We start from the raw sequence: 17,244 nt of genomic DNA, 5'->3' as shown, positions 1-17,244 counted from the left end.
TTAAAAAAGAGAAACATACTTTAATTTAATATTGAAGTAGGTTTGAAGCGAAAATTTGATATTATTTTTTTTTTAAATCAATCGATTTTGTATATTTTCTATGTGAAATTACGACGAAGAAACATGCTACTTTATCGAATCGTGATACAGTTTCCGTGCTATCTGCCAATGGTGAATAGTCATTGAAACATTTCACCAGCAGGATCCGATTTCCCTCGTTTTTAATCTCGGAACACATTGGTCACAATACTCATAGCTAGTATATAGGTTTAATAATATTATTTCTATTGAGGAGGCATGGTCAGAACGTTGGTCAAATTTAATGCGTTTCTAATAATCAATCAAAATTTGAGGGTCAGTTGTAGAGTTATAAGCAATATACGTAGCTCACAATATTTTGCTACGTTATCAAAGCTCGTGCCAGGTTTTTGTCTACATTGGTTCGATGTACCTGTGAAAGTTCCTTTTCAAGCAAATCTTTCTATCTGCTAATTCGTTTTGAACATAAATAAACAATTCCTAGCGTTTGTCACATTCATTTTAGTTCTGAGCCTGGAATTTTCTTTTCATCTTTAAAAATGTAAACAAAAATATAACCTGAGCCTTGTTTACATAAAAAAAAATGAGCTCCGTATTTCGCTTAATTTCGATGACTGACGTTCAAATTTTGGTTAACTATTAGAAATGCCTTACTGAAGTATTGTAACCATTTAAAATGACCAAAATTCCAACCATGCCCCTTTAAAGCCAGATTTATTTATTTTGACAATCAACTTTTTAAAAAAGTTTGCATTTAAGCATTGGAAGTCGTCGGTCCTATAACACACCAAGTGGTGCAGGCAAATTGAATACCGCGCGTTTTCGCGGTATAAAAAATTGTCTGTGCCGCTTAGTAAGATTAGCGAATAGGGAATACTATCTTTAAAATAGATTTCATCTATGGCATAATATTGCATAATATCCCCTCATTCACAGGTAAATAAATAAATAATATATCGAGATAAGTCTTAATTGCATTGGTTGCCATAATCAGTAAGTGGAGTTGTAGGCAAGAGAAAATTCCTGATCTGAAAATAGCAAACTCATTAATTAACTGATATAATGCTCGTTACCCTTTACAGTTTGAACATGACTAAAATCTCTTAGGAATTATGTATTTGCACTTTTATATCCCGCACGCATTCATCAAATTGTCTTCTTTTAAGAAACATCTTTTGTTTTCCAAGCAGATGATTAGTTTAACACATATAAAACTCCATCATCACTTACTGTGAAAAAAATCCTTATCGTACCAAACGCTCATTTCAACCAGTGTTTGGCTCAAATAAAATGCTAAAAAAGGAGAAAAGAAATCAAACAATCATATACAGTTTAAGAATGTTTTAACTATAGTGTGAATAAGTTTTAATGAAATAACGATTTTAAAATTTCATTGAAATACAGTCAAAGTGTTTTAAGAGGTCACCTCGGGGAAGGTTTGAAAGTGGCCACTTACAACAGGTGGCCTCTTCTTTCACTCTGCCACCCAAAAGTAATTTGATCATTATATATGATATTTTTTGTCCAATATGTAAATGCAACTGGCCTTTCTTTGCAAACAAATGAAATCCTTCTAACGTGATTAAACCTCTTGTTTACCCTCTGATCCTGTTGTAACAATTTCTGGTTTATTATCAAAAAGAGAAACATTTGCAATTCCCAGTGCACTGCACTTTATTTCAAATGCAATATCTCGAACGCAACACATTATTATCTTTATCTTGGGAAACCAATACCCTTGTAGATGAAACAATATACAAACATCAGTTAGAATGAAAGCTGGTTAAGAACCATGTTCTGCTGTGTCTGATGACTGCAAGATCTATATACAAATATGCATTGATTGTTTTCTGAATAGGCTTCTACTTTCGTATCTTATTGTTAAAATTAGTGTCAGGTTTTGGGGCACAATTTGACAATCCAAACCGCTTAAATAAGGTACATATATGTCATATTACTTTCTAGGCCAAACATTTTCCCTGTTTAAGTTAGTGATCAGTACTGAATCATACATTTTGTAACCGTCGGAATAGCAGAGCTGTTTATATTCATGAGATTTGGCACTTCTGTAATCAAGAGAACTTCCAAACTTATTTGGTCTAAATGCTTTTTAAAGACTTATTTACGATCTCCATCATGACTGTTTGTTTTGCTGTGGAAATCTGTTTCAATTCTCTTGATTGAAAGTTGGACGTCATTCTGAAATTTCTCGTCGTCTCTTATCACTATCTTTGGAGGAGTTTTCTCAACTGTCTGTTGTAAACTCTGACCCTTCCTGTGGTTATTGTGGATTCTCCCCTAGTGGCTCCTGATTCAGATTCACGGCAAGGAAGCCACTCTGATAGAGTATTTCGTCAAACCTACGGTATTTATAAGCGAAAATACATGTATAAGAATTCAAACATCTTACCTGTTAGGAAAGCGAGATTCTTTAAAAAAGTGTTCCTTAAGTTGTTGTTCTTTAGACTTTTGAAATCATAAGTCGGTTCATGTTTTATAATATTTATTAAGCACACTTATCGTATAGTGGTATAAAATCAATCTACAATTTCTTAATCAAATCAGTATATAGAATAGGCAATTGTTAATACATCCCTTCGGGTCACAGTTCATAAGTGACTTATAAACGAAGTCCATTGTTTAAAGTTAATTACAATAAAGAGTCTTGCATTCGTTGACCGCTTTCCAAAGTCCAATCATCTTAAAGAGTTTTAATCTTTCTGGTCATTCCGCTGACACCACGAAATTCAATTCAGACTACATCAGTTGTCCTTTTCGGTCAATGACATTTAACATTGTTCACTATACATATATCTCGTATCGAGTGCACAACAAGCTAATGACTAATAAACGTAAAGCAGAATACAATCATAAAATTATATTCCATATAAATATGGCTATCTGGTTACAAAAGTTATCATTTCCTGCTTTTGTTAGTGGGCTCACAAAATTTATTTTAAAATCTATCAAAATACGATCCTTCAGCGGCAACGATTTGCTTCAGCTCGACAAAAGCCCCACAAATATTGTATCTATAGAGGCAACACATTTTTGTAAAAAAGAAAGAACAAAGAATCTTTAATCTACATTAACTAACCGTAAAGAATTTAACACTAGGTAATAGCCAAATTACGGTGGCTGCCATTGGACATATCCTTGAGAATTTTTTTAATTCATGGCCACAAAATAAAAGTCATGGCCACAAAATAAAAGTTATGGCCACGAAATAAAATTCGTTGCAACGAAATAAAAGTCGTGGCCTCGAAATAATAAAATTCGCCGCCACGAAATAATTTTCGCTCCCACGAATTCTATATATTCAAATAAGATTACAATCTTTAATCTAAATCAACAAATTGTAAAGTATTTAACACGAGATAATAGCGACATAAACATAAAAACAGTTGTGCTCGTGATTTCGGTTACATTTTACAGTATTGCCTATACCTTACATTTTACATGCATATAGCGCTTTTTTCTTATTTCGTTGGGATGTATATTAATACGATAAGTCAATTAGAGTAAAAAGTAAACAAGAATTAATTGATTTGTGATGTGGTTTACGGGTCATTTCAAATATAGTTTTATTTTAATATATTTATCAACAAACTTTTTTTTCCTATCTGAGGGTCAAAAATTAATAAATGCAAGTCATTATAAACAAATAATATGCAAGTTCATAGAATCAGTTAACTTGTATGCTGACCATCTAAAAAGATAAAATATATCAAAGTAGTATATAACACGTAGGACTCGTAGTACTTCTTAAACCCATTCAAATCTCATTTTGTTGCAACATGTTAAGTTCGTGTGAACAACTTTTATTTCCTGGCCACGACTTAAAAAAAATCTCATCAAGCATATGTCCTATGGCAGCCACCGTAAGGAAGAATTCTTAGTGCTTTTGCGTTTCCTGTTTATATAAATGAATTGTTATCATCTGAGCTTTGTCAAAATAGGTACTTATGGTCTTGTTCTGGGTAATTTGCGTATACCTAACATAATACTGGCAGATGATACTGTTGTAATGAGCAACTCACCAAAGTCTTTACAATAGAAATATTAGATGTGTATTTATGTATATAACTTTTACCACTAATGGAGTGTATCAATGGAAAAAGTTTTGAAAAATATCGTTTACAAAATGGAAGATGTCATGTTAACTGTGCATATACACTGTACAAAACAGGGTATTTTGTGGTTGACTGTCGTAAAATATAAATGGCCAATTTTCATGTTATATAACTGTCCATTCTTAATGTAAATATATAAATATGTTCTGTTCTAGGTTTGTTATCAACATAAGTTTGTAATTTTGAATTAGTTGCAATAATCAATATGTCGATTTGCAGGCAAGATAAAATTTCTGATCTGAAAATTGCAATTCTCTGATCATGCTTGCTTCTCTCTCACGATATGATTATGACTTAAATCTCCAGGAAGTACATGTATGTAAATGTATTTGTACTTTCATTTCCCGCACACATTCATCAAATTCTCTTCTTTTGAGAAACATCTTTTGTTTTTCAAGCAGATGATCAGTTTAACATATATAATACTCCATCGTCATTTACCGATAAAAAAAAGTTATCGTACCAAACGCTTGTTTCAAGTAAAATTTGGCTAAAACAAAATGCAAAAAAGAAATCAAACAAACATAAACATGACATATCATCTTGTTCAGTTTAAGAATATGTTTCAATTTATATAGTTATAATGAAATAACGATTTTAATATATCATTGAAAAGTGTCTAATATGTCAATGATCCTGTCTTCCCATTGAAACCAATGACATCCTTCCAAAATGATTGAACCTCTTGTTTATCTTCTGATCCTGTAAGAACAATTTCTCGTTTATCATCAAACAAGGGAATTATATGAAATTAATGGTGCACTGCACTATATTTCAACTGCAATATATCGAACGCAACACATTAATACTAGAATCTTAATCTTAGGAAACCTATACCCTTGTAGATACAAATAACATACTGACATCAGTTAAAATGAAAGCCGGTCAAGCACCAAGCTCTATTGTGTTTTATGAATGACTGCAAGATCAAACATTATTTGACTGTTTTCTGAATAGGTTTCTACCTTCTATCTTATTGGTTAAATTAGTCTCAATTTTTTGGTGGACAATTTGACTATTCAACCCGTTTAAACAAGGTACACGTATATCATACTTACTTACTAGGCCAAACTTATCCCTTTTCAAGTCAATGACCCGTACTGAGTCATTATACATTTTGTAAACGTCGAATAGCAGAATCATTAATATTTCTTTTCTTTTCGGCTCTTCATAAATTTAGAGGAAATGCCGAAATTATTTGGTCTAAATGCTTTTTAAAGACTGAATTAAGATTTTCATAGTAATTTTTGTGTTGCCATTGAAATATATTTAATTTCTTTTGGTTGAAAACTGGACGTTATTCTCACATTTCTTGTAGTTTCTAATTCCTGTCTGGGGAGGAAGACTTTGAAATTTGAAATTCCAGAGTATAGCCTGTTCGAATCACAGTCTGTTGTAATCTCTGACCCTCCCCGTGGTTATTCTGGATTATTCCCCCTTCTGGTTCGTCCAGATTCATGGCATGGAAAACCACTCTGAGAAAGTATTTTGTTATACCTACAGTAGAAGCGAAAGAAATTCGGTATGAAATCCCACATCTTCCCTGTTAGGAAAGCGAGATTTATTTCATAATTTCCTAGGCCTGCTCTTGTTAAAGGGTTCACAAAATATATTTCAAAACCTATCAAAGTAAGATCTTTCAGCAGCATTAGATTTGCTTAAGCTCGTGAAAGGCGCGCAACACCTTTAATTAGCTCACCAGATCCAAATGCTAAAGTTATTTTTTAATCAAAATTTGTCCATGGTCTGGTGTTGTTGTCGTCAACTTTTCATATTTCATCTTTTTCTCCAAAACCACTTTACCAATTTTAATCAAACTTGCCACAAGGCATATTTGGGTAAATGGCTTTCAAGTTTCTTCAAATAAAAGGCGAGGTCCTCTTCGACTAGGAGATGATAAAGAGATAAGAAATACCAAATGTGGGTTTTGAAATGTTCTGCTCGAGAGCTAAATAGCCTGTAATATCCAAACTTTAACATTAGCTTCCTGACATATTGTGCAATTGAGTTCAAATCCTGATCCCTAGGAATCAGGGAGGACCCTTACTTGAAATGATACATGTAGAATTTATTTAAAAATGAATTCAAGGTAGTTTAGAACCTTTTTGGTTCACATTGCACTTGTTGTACCTGTAAATACAATTTTATTTTATCTTATTTACTATATTGATAATAAATATATGATTATTTGAAGGAACATGCATTCCATAACAACAACAACACAAAAAACCAACAACCCCCCCCCCCCCCCCCCCACAGCTAGCTTGTAAAAAATACAGGATGTTCCGCAACAGGACAATTCGCTTCAATAATTATATGTTCGGCGTAATAAGAAAAAAAGCAAGATACACGTACATAGACTTCTGGTGGTACTTACCTTGAATACTCGTTTTACTAATTTTGATAAATGCGAAAAAAAAATCGGCACACACACACACACACACACACACACACACACACACACACACACACACATATATATATATATATATATATATATATATATATATATATATATATATATATATATATATATATATATTTACTGGAAAAACATCAGTAAAGATACATATGCACTGCTCTTTGCATTTATTGTTACACAATGATATTTATTTTCACCAACTAACAAGCGATCATTTCCTTTTACCGGTCATATGTGATGAGTTCAAAAGAAGATTGGACTTTCCCTATATCTAAAACTTGGTTTATTTCAGTATTGTCTCATTGATAATCGTAAAGAGCACTTTATTTTGTCGACTGTTGATAAGTGAAAGTTGGTGTAAGTATTCTGTCAACAATTGATTAGTGAAGGTTGGTGTAAGTATTCTGTCAACACTTGATTAGTGAACGTTGGTGTAATTATTCTGTCAACACTTGATTAGTGAAGGTTGGTGTAAGTATTCTGTCTACATGGATGGTGCAAATATTCTGACAACACTTGATTAGTGAACGTTGGTGTAAGTATTCTGTCAACACTTGATTAGTGAAGGTTGGTGCAAGTATTCTGTCAACACTTGATCAGTGAAAGTTGTTGTAATTAAGTATTCTGTCAACACTTGATTAGTGAAGGTTGGTGTAAGTATTCTGTCAACACTTGATTAGCGAACGTTGGTGTAATTATTCTGTCAACACTTGATTAGTGAAGGTTGGTGTAAGTATTCTGTCTACATGGATGGTGCAAATATTCTGACAACACTTGATTAGTGAACGTTGGTGTAAGTATTCTGTCAACACTTGATTAGTGAAGGTTGGTGCAAGTATTCTGTCAACACTTGATCAGTGAAAGTTGTTGTAATTAAGTATTCTGTCAACACTTGATTAGTGAAGGTTGGTGTAAGTATTCTGTCAACACTTGTTAGTGAAGGTTGGTATAAGTATCTGTTAACACACTTGATTAGTGAAAGTTGGTGTAAGTATTCTGTCAACCCTTGATTTGTAAAGGTTGAAGTAAGTGTCGTTACAATTTTTATTTTTGGCGAATCCAAAGGCAAAATTCGGGTAAAGCATCAAGTGTTAACATTCTACAACTAAAGTCCAGCCAGGAAAATCCAGTGTTACTTAGTGGTATCAAGGATTAAATGTATCCAGATCTGGGAGATATAGACAACATGTTTTACTATCTCCTTGTGTAAGCCCAAACAAAACGTGTACAATAGTCACAATAAAGAGTGTACATTTCCTTTCTTCAAAATTGAGTTTGTTTAACGTGTTTGCACATTTTCATAAAAATATATAGATTAGAAAAAAAAAAGGATAAATAAAATGTTTTAATAATTTCCAAAATTTTACGTATAAAAATTAATTATGTATTGTTTAAAAACTGCATATGATTTATTTAAGTAACTCGAAACTTAAAGTCTGACAAAATATCTTTGGTATCTAAGTAGATATTATGTTCCAGGGATACATGTACCTACTCCAAGGAGGTGGAATCTACTAGCAACAGTCATATAAAGATCAACTTGGAAGCAAAGAAGTTAACAATAACTGTTTTAATATCAATTTATTTTACATATTGTTTTTATAATATATACTATCGGACTTTTCAAAGCATTCCTTTCTTTGACATTTAAATCTTTATTATAAGCAATGCGAGGGCGAGTACAATTTATTTGCTAACATCAGCAAAGAACATTCGAATATTTTTCTAATGAAAAGGTTAACATTTTTTTTTGCGATATCAAAATAATAAGAATATTACATTGAATTTTAATTGAACTTATATAAAATTCATGCGAAAACATGTGTATCACACAATTTTTTTACTCAGGTACATTTGCGATTTCTTATAGTGACAAATGTGCCATCATTAGGAAACAAAACAAATGATAATATGAATGAAAGATATTTACAAGATGAAAGACAATTGATTAAAATGAAGTACAGTGGCGACATATGATATCAACAAATGTATAGTTTGGATTCTTTTTCCATAAATCGTGAATATTCTCAAGAAAATTCATCAATTTCATGTGAAACTGAAAGTGGTGAAAGTATACACATATATACAGACTTTGAAGTTCACCTTTCTGGTACTTGTTTGTTGTTCTCTACAAGTGAAATGATGTACAAGGGTAGTTGCAAAAATGGTTAACTGTGACAGTCGTAAATTACACGTTACTTGAAAATATGAAGTGTTCTTTGCTTCGAGATAACAGCCATATTCTGGCTACTTTGAAATCACGGGGAAAGTGCAAATCAAGTTTCTGCTGTATATCTGTCATTATTTGTTTCTGTGTCGGGATATAATTCGCTTCTCTCAATCACAGATTGCCGTCATAGTGATTGACTAAAATCGTTTCTCCTCTCTTACAACAAAAGCAGAAATGGCTTCGATATCCCCAGTAATGGATGGTAATGGAAGTCTTAACACTCACTGCCTGTGAGTCTGATCATACTGGTCAATTCCTGAATCAAAACTAACAGACTCTTGCTGCTTGTCAGGAAACGTGATTCTGTAAAAGCTGTCCACTTGATTGTCAGGGGAGTCCTCCAACCGCTGATGGCGGATTCTACCCGATCTCCATCTATTTGAAGTAGCGCAAAGATAAATATGGCATGTACATAGACATAAAACAAATATTACACTCATTAAGAATCAATTACACCAGTATTCCTCCTGGATATATGATTACGCTACCGCCTTTTCCAAAAAAAAAAAAACTTTTATCGCCCAAAAACAATGTTTCTGAAAATGTTTGAAGTAGATACCAATGAAATTATGTAATCGCAAATAGCAAGCAACTGATTTTGGTAGATGCATGATATTATGAATCAACAATTGACAATATTCTAAAAATGTGTAAAGAAAGAGAGATCAAAATCGTTATGTGTCATCGCTGTTGCACCATTAAGCTATTGCGTGCAAACCACCGTTAAAAACAGGTCTCTTATCTTAACAGAATTTACATCGTCCCTGTAGAGTTTCGTAATATGATTTGAAAACCAATTTGTATACATGTTGCATTGTATCATTAAAGTCATGATCAGCTGGTTAGCCATTGGTAAAACGTAGCTCTTAATTAAAGTTTTGTTGGAGTTGAGAAGAAGTTATTATACATGTACATACCGTGTAAATAAAAACATGGCTGATATGATAAGGATGATGAAAGCTGTCACGGAGACGACAGCTATAGCGATGATTCCTCCCTTCGAGAGGCCAGAGGTAGGGTCTACAATCCAAAAGAAACGTAAACATTTTAAAAATTCAGCTCTGTATCATTTAACAACATAAAAATGTTTACCGGACGGCAGTTCTGATCTTTGTTAAACTCACAAGTTATGTATTGACTGGACGCCCGTGACCCTGGCTTGACCTTTCCTGGAGAATCTATCGATGGAGCATTCACATCTGCAAGAGTACGTGTCGACATGCTCACTAATTGTAGTTATAATGTATAACAAAGGTGAAATTTGCTTTAAACAACCAATAGTCACTGTTTTGAATTTACTTTACCTGTTTTAATACATTTGAATCCTGATTCTTCATAACCATCGGCGCATGCGCAAACAAATCGATTTTGAGGAAGGGGTATACATATGTGATCACAGGAAAATACCCCGGTGCATCCACTAGCGCCTACATAAAAATTGTTATCATTATTAAACAGAAAAATGAATATTAAGAATTCGTTATTCTTTTTAGGTTAAACATTTCAGAATACCTTTCAAAACATATGTCGAGTTATAAGAAACTAATCCATTCAACCGTGAAAAGGCGTCTGGACCGATGCGTGTAATCTGAGATGACCCTCCATCTTTTGTCAACTTTGGAATACTTTTTAGATAACTGTAAATGGTTGTTTAATGATTATACAACATACTTTGTAAGTAATGTGAACATGCAATGGTCTCGTTTTACTTAATTTGAAGTTAGATCCAATAAGTATTATATTATTTTGATATTTTTAAATAAGCATAATAATGTAACACTTAAAGGAATACATATATTTATACAGATTGGACAGATTATTTTCAAACTGTCGGAATCACTCTGAGATTGTGATTAAGATTTCAGTGCATAAGTTCTTATCATGAACGTCGCAGCAGAAATAAATAAAACATAAAATACGAAGGAGAAAGTGAACATCTAGGGCGATATGATAGATACGAAATGCTGCAATACAGACAACATGACACAGTTTAGGAAACAAATACCCTTCAAGTCAGAAACAAAAACAACATAGTCTATAGAGTTCTTCCTGATTTATGGTTTGCTTTTTTTCTTTCGTTTCCAAAGGAATGTTTTTAGTAATTTTCGAAGAGTCCTTAAGACTTTTGAGAAAAAATGATTTATTAATCAGTCCTGTCTGGTTACAGCTGGTATCAGGAAAATTACAGATGCTTTTTAAGTTCAGAACTGAGATTTTTATATGAATATTGAAACTTGAAGGAAAGCGGTCTGGTTTACCCCTTATAACATTGCTTAAGGCTAAATTGATTTATAGACAGACAAAGAAATCAGACGATTGCCTAAACGGGAGTCTCAGATCTGGTACATGTAGAAAAACCTTCTGATCTCAACGCTTACTTTACATGTACTTAGTTAGACTTACTTAGTTTTCCAATCAGTTATCAAAAGATTGTTTCCATTCAAAGTGATTCCAAAATAATGAGCATCAGACTCTTCTACGACCAGTCGTCTGCTCTTCCCGTCCAACGACATGGCCTCTACGGTATTCTGTTTAGCATCCACCCAATACAAAATGTCCTCTAAAATCGTAAAAAAATAAATAATAAATAAATAATAAATTATTCAAACGTTCATCAAAATTATAAGTTAAAATTTCATGTTGAAATTATATGATTTCACTGCTGAAAGTCGTATACTTGGTATTGCAATAAATAGTTTGATCTAGAACATAAAAAGAATTCAGCGCTGTCTTCTTAACGTAAGAAAGGGCGGTTTTTACGATTAGAGTAATGGGGCCTTTGGAATATACATGTATGTAGGCCTATATATGTATCTAAACTATTCAGTCAACGTGTTATGCGTCTAATCTTGCTGTCATTTTGCAAGTTTGTGGGGATAAGAGGGTCGTTTTGCATCACTGTTGACGAAATGGCTAAACATAAAATGGAGTTTATTTGACTTGATCTTTCAGAAAATGAACATTGCCCTTTTTATAGGCTTGTGTATATTACTGATGAGACATCGTGCCGACTGGATGTTATGACACACTTCAAGAAACGAGATTGCTGCGAGCAAACACAAATTGCATGACATTTTGAAAACAAGTCAATTTGTTTAATTAACTGCATGACACCTCCAAAAATAACGTCCTTATTAAGCCTTACCAAATTCAAACCCCACTCGAATATCATGCTAAAGTAAAGCTTTCATCGCATTTTTGTCTAAAATGTGTAATCTTACCAGAGGGCGGATAGGAAATTTTAAATAAAATCTCGACGGTCATATGGACGCTTTTATTATTGGGGAAACTTTTTTCTTCTTTTTCCATTAAAGAAAAGGGTCCCTGCTTCGGCATTATCTCACTTTATTATGAGCGTTTTTTCTTGATACTTGTTAAATGCCACCGAATGTCATTTTCAGACGGCATAAAACTTCTCTTTAATGGACAATTTGAGGCTCTATATATGAGAGGATCCAATTTAGAAAATATATCTCTTTTACAGAATTGTCTCACGAGGGCATTGTCTCATATGTAACCGTCTTATTCAAACTGATTGCAGGATAAAAGCGATGGATGACGCTTAATTAATCGATTGCCTACAAAACGTAAGGGAACAAAACTCTGCTTTTTAGAGATAATTTACCTTTGTAATCAATTATCATTCCATTTGGCCAGGAAATCCCCGTCATATTCAGAAGTAGCCGGCGACCCGTTCCATCCATGTTGGCCGTTTCAATTTTAGGATTCCGGCCCCAGTCCGACCAAAACAAGAGTCTAAAACAGTGTAAGAGGTTCGTGTTTTGATAGATAACTTCAATAAGGTAAGAGGTTCGTGTTTTGATAGATAACTTCAAAAAGGTAAGAGGTTCGTGTTTTGATAGATAACTTCAATAAGGTAAGAGGTTCGTGTTTTGATAGATAACTTCAATAAGGTAAGAGGTTCGTGTTTTGATAGATAACTTCAATAAGGTAAGAGGTTCGTGTTTTTAAGAGATAACTACAATAAGGTAAGAGGTTCGTGTTTTGATAGATAACTTCAATAAGGTAAGAGGTTCGTGTTTTTATAGATAACTTCAATAAGGTAAGAGGTTCAAATATTTACATGTAACTTTTCAAACACCTTAATATCACTAATTTCATAGCATGATCAATTTTGAACTTAAACATAAAACATAAAAACCATACTTTAACTGCTTTGTAAAAGTCACCCACTTAATAACATATAAAAGGATTAATATGATGGTTTAGATCAGAATAGATATGTACGAGCAGGCACGTAGCATCGTTTTTTAATGTTGGGGGAAGGGGGGGGGGGAGGGGGCTGGCGTAGTATATCTGTAACTTCAATTTCCTTATTTTTCATATTAATTTTTTACCTACTCCGAAAAAAGTGGGGGAGGGGGCCAACTCTATGATAATTCAATTTTTTATATGTAAATTAAAAAAAATTACTTGCTGCGAGAAAAAGTGGGGGGTCAGCCTCCCCTGCCCGCCCCCCTTCCCGATGCTACGTGCCTGACAAGTACATGTAATTATTGTACCTATATGTCTGGTCTATAATGTAGAATTTTTTTCTTAAAGGTTGCCAACACTTTGCAATATATCAAGAATACATATACTTTCCCCTACAAGTGCTTTTGTTATTATTTTGCGTGTTGTTAAATTAACAGAACATTTAAATAAATGTCGTATAAAATAGAAAAAAAAGATATATATATATATATATATATATTAAGAAAATTATATTGAATATAATATATCGAATATAACTTGAACATTACACCTCATCCAGCCAATAATTGATGCAGTCAGTGATGTTTAATCAAGTCTTTTTTATTGGAAGTAATTAGGATTAACGTATACTGATAAAACGGAAGTGACGACAGTACCAGGATTGGTGTTAGTTCACTAGAAAACTCGTACCAAAAAATATTGACACGCTCTTCAGCATTTGCACGTTTAAGTATACAGATAAATATTGCAACACTGGACTTTTGGATTGGTCGATTTAGAAATGAAACTAAATGAAAATAAAAAAAAAAACACAATTGTAAAACGAAGCTTTGGTAACCGTACTCTACAAGTCTTATATTTTACAACAAAAGAGCATTTGTGTTGATGATTCAAAAGCAAGTCCGAACGTAGTTGGGGGGGATCTGGACCCCCCCCCCCCCCTCCCCCTCACTGGAATTTGCAAAGTATTTATATGTACATAGCAAACCTTTGAACATATTTTATTTTGCTTGATGAAAAGTTTTAAAGCAGCATGTTTTTGAAGGGCACAGTGTTAAGCACCCACCCCCCCCCCCACATCCCTTAAAAAAAATCCTGGATCCGCACCCGATAAGGTTAGGCTACATTTTATTTTCTCGTTTACCCTTTCAGTGGGTGCACGGCTATTGCCCGCGGTTCATCCAAGGCGTCCTTCACCACTGTCTTACAGATGAGGGTGTTGTCAATGGCGACCACCATGATACGATCCAATCCTGTGTCCGTATAGTACAGTAATCTATTCACGCTGTCTACGGCCAGGCCGTCAATGATGGAGTCTGGATATCAAAGAGAACAGATAAAAGGATGGGGAATATACACAAAAACGGAATATTTTCTCTAACCCTAAACTTATTAAGATGTATAATTATTGACATTCACACTGGCTTTTGTTTGTGCTTTAAGGGTTATTTGTGTTAATTGGATAATCCATTCTTCTTAAATGAAATGTACAAGAATTGTATATTTATTACCTTTTAAACCTTTTTATCTTTTTTGAAAGTACTGGAATTGGAAACTGATTTCATTGATAAATCAGTTGATTTTTAAGAAAAAGCAAAATTAATTCAAATATATATATATAATTATACATGTATATGTAAAACTTAATTTAATCTTATTCTAACAATAAATGAAATTATTTCTTTGATCAGTAAAAAGTGTTTAAGGATTATAGGTTGTCAATTTATTGAACCTTTTTTGATATACAGAAAAGTATTTTTTAGAACTCTTTCTAAATTGCTAAGAAATTAATGAATGGGTTTTTGCAAAGAAACTTGCTACAAATAGGTTTCTTTTAAAATTAGCAAAATAAAACACATTATTTAAAACCTGAAAATAGAATCATCAGAAAAACCAGAGTTCAGGGCGTCATTCGATTTCTGCCCGTCTGTCTGTCTGTCTGTCTGTCTATCTGTCTCTCTCTCTACCCTCTCTCTCTCTTTCTTTCTCTTTCTCTCTCTCTCTCTCTCTCTCTCTCTCTCTCTCTCTGTACTTTCACACAAGCACTTAGTATCAATCAATCAATAAATCAGCACCTTCAGAGAGAGTTGTGACTATATCAGCCTGTCTGCCCTCTATGTTGATCCTCTGTATCGCCTTTCCCTCCGCTCGGTCATTGTCCGTCCAGTACAGCTGATTTTTGACGGGGTCAAACGCCACAGCGATCGGTCGGTTGTGCGTCACATCCGGTGCTATCACGTGGACATCACCAGTGGACAAATCCACTTGATAGAGTTGCTTTTGGTAAGAGTCGGCTGCTATCACAAAATTTTCTCGAACTAAACCTAAACAAGTGCAATTGATGTTGATAATATGCTGCATTTGTTATTGTTTGTAAATTGAGATCAATAAGTAAAATATAAGAGTAGTTATGTACCTGATACACAAGAACGCAAGTTTGTGTCAAGTTGAAACCCTGTTCCGCATGCGCAGACGTAGGACTCGTTGTACAATCCAAGACAGAGCTGGTCACAGTACCCGTTGTTTTCTTCACAGGAAACTAGGAACCCGTATGTTTTTAATTTTAAGTAGGATTTTTCAACTTGTTTTCATTTTTATGTTTGATTTTACGAATAATGAAGAAATACTTGTAAATTATTTAATTATCATTAATTTCAAAACCATTTTTTAAGTCTGTGAATTTATTTAATATAGAATATTAATCTAATAATTAATCACCATCTAGAATTGGTTGGTTTAGAACGTCATAGGCTATGACGTCTAGCGCATGCCCAGTCTGCGGGTGTAGAATTCCTCTGACTTTGTTCTGGGTTTGTATGTCTGCTATGTGAATACCATTCATATCATTCTGATCCGTCCATACAATGTAATCCTGTAAAAAAATTAAAATAGCGTGTTGCTTATTTTGATTTATTAGAGACTTTAGATATTTCCAAAGCTAATGGCATTGTAAGGGTGTTTCGAACATTTTTAGGAATAACCTAAAATACAAATTTAAATTTACTGTAAAATGGAACAGCGATATCCTCCAGCAAGGGAACACTTATCATAAATGTAAACTGTTTAAAAAAAAATTTATTCAAAGAAATTTAAAAATTAGTTAAATCAAATAATTGGCGCTATTTGAAGATACATGTATTTTTGATACTGGCCTCGGCATTAGTAGGTAGAAAATATGTGAGTAGTATTAACATTAAATTTCATACATGCTAATAGTTAACGAATTGTAACAATTAACTTACCTTAAAAATACTGATGCCATAAAAGTTGGCCGATTGTTGTTTATAAACAACCGACGTCATGTCCAAGTCAAGGTCGTAACTAGCAACTTGGTTAAGTCCGGAATCAGCCCAGTACAGTCTTTGAATAATGATAAAGAAAATGGTATATAAAATGCCCACCTTTATGTTTTGGGATTTTTTTTAAAGAGAAAGAAAAGTTTTCTTTTCTTTTCTTCCTTCATTTTATTTCGGTTCTTAGTTTTATTTCGTATTTCAGGACTGCAGCTGCCTTCTGCATTGTAATCCTAAGAGTGCATATGTGTTTTAAACATGTATATAATACACGTACTAAGTTGCGCTTACCAATTATTTATAATAATTTCATTAGATTCGAGTTTGTTGCTTAAAATTTAATTGATCGATTTAGAATTGTATGGAATTTCATGAAAGTTTCTTTTGAAATGTTTGTGATGACACCTAGCAAAGTTATATATAATTAAGAACGTATGTAATACTAGTATATTGCCAATTAATTACATGTCGTTGGTGCAGTCCAGGTAGAGATGGTTTGGGTGATTCAGGTCGGTTATTGGTAGCTGTCGTCTGCCGCCTCCATTTAATGCTGACACCTCTATCACACCTCTGCCGGGGTCACTCCAGTACAGTTCTCTACAAACAACGCAGACGACAGGTAATTATACTAGATAAGTATTTAATGAATATTTAATGACGGTTTATCAAAATATCTTAATTAAATGGATCTTTATAACAAATGTATAAATCAAACAGCATGTACATTTGTCATTTGTATTTGTTATACTTTCATGTTAAATACTGAAATCTGATTGGTTTAGACGCAGTTCATAATCCGTTCTATTACCCTAAGCGTTAGCAACGCACTTAGCAACGGGTAACATTACAAATTGTTACATGCGCGAAAATTATGCGCGTACGGTTCGCCGTAGAATTCACGTTATTCCTATG

At 33.4% G+C, this 17,244-nt stretch overlaps 1 protein-coding gene across 1 annotated transcript in view; it reads right to left on the bottom strand.

Annotated features, from left to right (window-relative positions):
* Window positions 1–8,160: 8,160 nt before the first annotated feature.
* LOC128181360 (low-density lipoprotein receptor-related protein 4-like) overlaps window positions 8,161–17,244 on the bottom strand; it is a 30,225-nt gene continuing 21,141 nt past the window's right edge. The window contains exons 8-20 of the mRNA XM_052849733.1: window positions 16,798–16,929; window positions 16,282–16,399; window positions 15,758–15,911; window positions 15,456–15,578; window positions 15,115–15,363; window positions 14,184–14,355; window positions 12,450–12,580; window positions 11,228–11,384; window positions 10,337–10,461; window positions 10,129–10,251; window positions 9,949–10,023; window positions 9,742–9,844; window positions 8,161–9,199 (exon numbers count right to left, since the gene is read on the bottom strand). Of these exons, the coding sequence (XP_052705693.1) occupies window positions 9,046–9,199; window positions 9,742–9,844; window positions 9,949–10,023; window positions 10,129–10,251; window positions 10,337–10,461; window positions 11,228–11,384; window positions 12,450–12,580; window positions 14,184–14,355; window positions 15,115–15,363; window positions 15,456–15,578; window positions 15,758–15,911; window positions 16,282–16,399; window positions 16,798–16,929 (1,816 nt within the window). The 3' untranslated portion in view covers window positions 8,161–9,045. The remainder of the gene's footprint in view (window positions 9,200–9,741; window positions 9,845–9,948; window positions 10,024–10,128; window positions 10,252–10,336; window positions 10,462–11,227; window positions 11,385–12,449; window positions 12,581–14,183; window positions 14,356–15,114; window positions 15,364–15,455; window positions 15,579–15,757; window positions 15,912–16,281; window positions 16,400–16,797; window positions 16,930–17,244) is intronic.

Source organism: Crassostrea angulata, chromosome 4, assembly GCF_025612915.1.
Source record: "Crassostrea angulata isolate pt1a10 chromosome 4, ASM2561291v2, whole genome shotgun sequence".
NCBI classification, from domain to species: Eukaryota; Metazoa; Mollusca; class Bivalvia; order Ostreida; family Ostreidae; genus Magallana; species Magallana angulata.
The sequence above is the reverse complement of the archived record's forward strand: the minus strand, read 5'-3'. Positions and strand labels throughout refer to the sequence as shown.